This window comes from Limulus polyphemus, unplaced genomic scaffold (assembly GCF_000517525.1).
Source record: "Limulus polyphemus unplaced genomic scaffold, Limulus_polyphemus-2.1.2 Scaffold1786, whole genome shotgun sequence".
NCBI lineage: Eukaryota > Metazoa > Arthropoda > Merostomata > Xiphosura > Limulidae > Limulus > Limulus polyphemus.
Window position 1 is genome coordinate 84,053 of NW_013667396.1, and position 3,626 is coordinate 87,678.

The 3,626-nt window shown below is 32.2% G+C and overlaps 1 protein-coding gene across 5 annotated transcripts in view; it reads right to left on the reverse strand.

Annotated features, from left to right (window-relative positions):
* Nucleotides 1-3,626, reverse strand: part of LOC106464931 (motile sperm domain-containing protein 1-like) — a 20,713-nt gene that overhangs the window by 11,813 nt on the left and 5,274 nt on the right. For all 5 annotated transcript variants that reach the window (XM_013925102.2, XM_022392742.1, XM_013925104.2 and 2 more), the window contains exon 3: nt 2,465-2,540. In XM_013925102.2, coding sequence (XP_013780556.1) covers nt 2,465-2,540 — 76 coding nt within the window. The remainder of the gene's footprint in view (nt 1-2,464; nt 2,541-3,626) is intronic.

The window sequence follows — 3,626 nt, forward strand, 5'->3', positions numbered from 1 at the left end:
TTTCCTTTAGCTGCACAAACATGACATCGAAATGAAGATCTTCCATGTTTTCCTTCTTCTTGAGGAGTAAAGTTTGGAAAGGGACATGCTGCGAGGCAATTAGGAGATGATGATGGGGCATATCTTCCTGCTTTGGAAGTGCATTCCCCATATTTCTGAGTAAGCCACTTTATGAGTTCTGTTTTGAACTTTAGCAGTGTATTCTTTCCACCAAGCTTCTTATGAATTATAAAGGAATTCAATACAGCGATATCAAGGAATCTAACATAAATTTTTTGTAGTACTTCTTTAGATGACTCCTAGCTGTATCATAGGATGAAATCACTTGATCCATGCCTTGCATCACCTTCTTGTAATCGCTACACACAAGAGGCTTGCTCTTTATCGAGTTACCTTCATTTACAGTCTTTCTTTCAGCATCATGGGTAGTGCTTATCATCATCACCTCTCTCTTGTCTCTCCATTGCATGACCGTAAGTTTACCTTTATACATGGTAATATCTTGTCCCCTTTTTAGCTTCGCTTTTGAAACTTCCTTTGGAATTCCTTTTAGATTTTTTCGCAAAGTTACAATTTCATCTGTCATGTGGGAATCTAAGAAATCGAAAAAAGGTAGCGAAGAGTAATAGTTATCCATTGCAAGATAAAAGCCCTTATCCAAAAGGTCTGTCATTAGATGCAGGACGACTTTCATTGAATGATTTAGGTATTCAGGTGCAATTTCAATAGCACAAGGAGGCATTTGAAGATCTGTTCCTTTTTCAGTGTAAACTTCGAAGTTATACACGCATCCTGTGCTTGATTTGCAAAGAAAGTAGCCCTCAATTCCAAATCGAGCACGCTTTAGCAGGATGAACATCTTCCATCCTAATCTATCCTTCCATAGAAGTAAGCTCTCATCTATGCATATATTTTCAGGGAAATATGCACTCAGAAAAGACTCCTTGTATAAGTTTAGAAGATCTCTAATCTTATATAATTTATCTGAAGAGTCTTTAGAAGCAGAGAAGTGCAAGTGTTGCAGGAGAAGGAGAAATCTATCTCTCAGCTTTGTTTCTCAAAAAACAGGTGTTGCCAACACAAGAACCTTTGAAAAATACATCTGAAAATCAGGTTTTTTTATTATTCCAATCAATAACAACATTTCATCGAGTACACGCATTTCGACGATGTTTGTGTCTTTCCAATTTTGTAGTCTACTTTTCTTCTTCAATAATCCTGAGATGAATTTCTGTTTGCAAATTTCATTAGCATACGCATTAGTTTCCAAGACAATTTTCAATATTATTTCAGCATTTTGAATCAATTCAAAAATCTCCTAAACATTATCAGGATTGGTTTCCTTTATTTTGACACCCGAATCTCCACTAAAAGTAAAAATATTTCTTTTGCTTCCGATGAGTGACCACTCTACTTGGTACATTTGTTTGTTCATTATCGGATAAATCATCAATTGTGACTTCATTAGTAAATTCTTCTTCACTATCAGAGGATAAATCTAAGCTTGATTCATCACTTTCACAAAGGTATCGGCAAAGCTCTTCATCAACAATAACCCGCTTTGCCATTTCAAGGGAGGAGAAAAAATTTGAAATCACCCTCTCTGACTAAATAGCTTTTGAGCACTGATTGCTTGGAGGTAGGAGTGCCAATCTGATACCCTGACTCACAGATAAATCTGAGTTGCCATCAATCACAATAAAACGGAAATTTTCGTCATTCGCATAGAGTTATAGCTTTTGAGCACTGATTGCTTGGAGTTAGGAGTGCCAATCTGATACCCTGACTCACAGATAAATCTGAGTTGCCATCAATCACAATAAAACGGAAATTTTCGTCATTTGCATAGAGTTATAGTTATATATGTGTGACTGACGGATATTTCCGTCATTCGCAGATGAGCCATAGAACTTCAATGACGGAAATATCCATCATCCGCAGTTAATGGGTTAACAGTAATAAGACAAAATAAACTCTTTTTTTTTCCTGAAGATTAGAATGCATATTATATTTGGGAGTGTATTATATTTGGTAAATTATGGTAATGTTTTCAATTCAAAGTGCAATTTTGCCCTTGGTGTATGATGGATCCAGCTGAGAAGTGTAGAGCTAAAGGGGATTCTACTGACTAATTCACAAAGAAGTTTACTGAGGACTCACTAGTATGGAGAACTTTAGTGGCAAAATTTTGAAGCTATGTTATAGTTAAACATTAATTTACATATTCAGTTAATGAGATCAGAGTAAGTTAATGAGAAAAATGCAAAAATTCAATCTATTAATTCTGATTGCATTATGTAATTATTCTATACAAAAGCCTACTAAAACGTTGAACTGTCCACATGAATCTGTCTCCAACTAGACATTACCAGAAGTATCTAGATAGAAATTTTGTAGTTGAAAAAACTTGAATTATGAATTGCAAATTTCCTTCTAACTTGGAAACAACATATATTTTACTCACATATCTATGCAACATTGGGGTCTTATTGATCCTTCTGGGTCCACAACAGTGAATTTTTGTGGTGCAGTGCACAAAACTGAAAAAGGAGAAAGAAATTTTATAATTCATGGAAAACAATTTATTCTGGACACTCATATGTATGTTTAATATGAAGTTTTAATATAAACAAATGATAAAGACAGATGTTGCCTGACATGTTTTTATACATTTCAAATGTAATTCTTGAATTTTGAATAATCTTTCTGCATTTCTAATTTTTTCAACATTTTATCCTTCTAGCTTCAATGAAACTTTGCTTTCTCCTCAAGAAATTCAAATGCTATAATGTAAGAATATTTAGAATCTAAGTTTAAATGGTTTAAACTCTCTGACAAGGGTCAGATAGCAATAAACAAAAAAAAAGTATCAGGTTTGAATTTTTACAAATGAGCAGACTTGTTTACTATATATTTAAAAGTAAAAATCAATGCTTACATCTATACTTCATTACAAAGACTAACATCTATGCACATTACTTTACTCTCAACCATAAACAATTAAAACATATATTTTCCCAAACATTATACAACATTTCAACATAAAAGTTTGTCAGGGTAGTTACCAATTGACAGCTTACAAGTACTGGTGTTTCAGTGCATTAACTGTTTGAAACAAGTACTACAGTTTACTAAGCACACCTGCTTATTATATATCTTGTGAACAATCAAGAAATTGGTAAATTTTCATTTCTGCCATTTCTTTTTCTTGACATCAATGTCAACAGTGGTTTGTATTTCTTTCTTGATGCTAAACAATTATATCAAGTTAAAAAAAATGAAATGTATCAGATTAAACTAGATAAAGTACATATCACCCTTATTAATCAACAGCATATATTTTCTAAATAATCATGCTTTTTATAGTGACCCAAAAGAAAGTACTTATAAAACATTATCTTTTAATTTTTTACTTCTAAAATGTACATGTAAATTTCATCAAAAAACTAATTATGTATATTTAATTATATAATTATCTATATGTATGTGTATATATATATATAAATAAATAATATGCTAGTAGATTTCTTCCTTTTTTTTTTTCTCTGTACATCTGTGCCGTAACTCTCTCTGTTAAATCTGAAATAAGTATAATAAAATATTTTAAAGTTTATAAAAACAAGTAG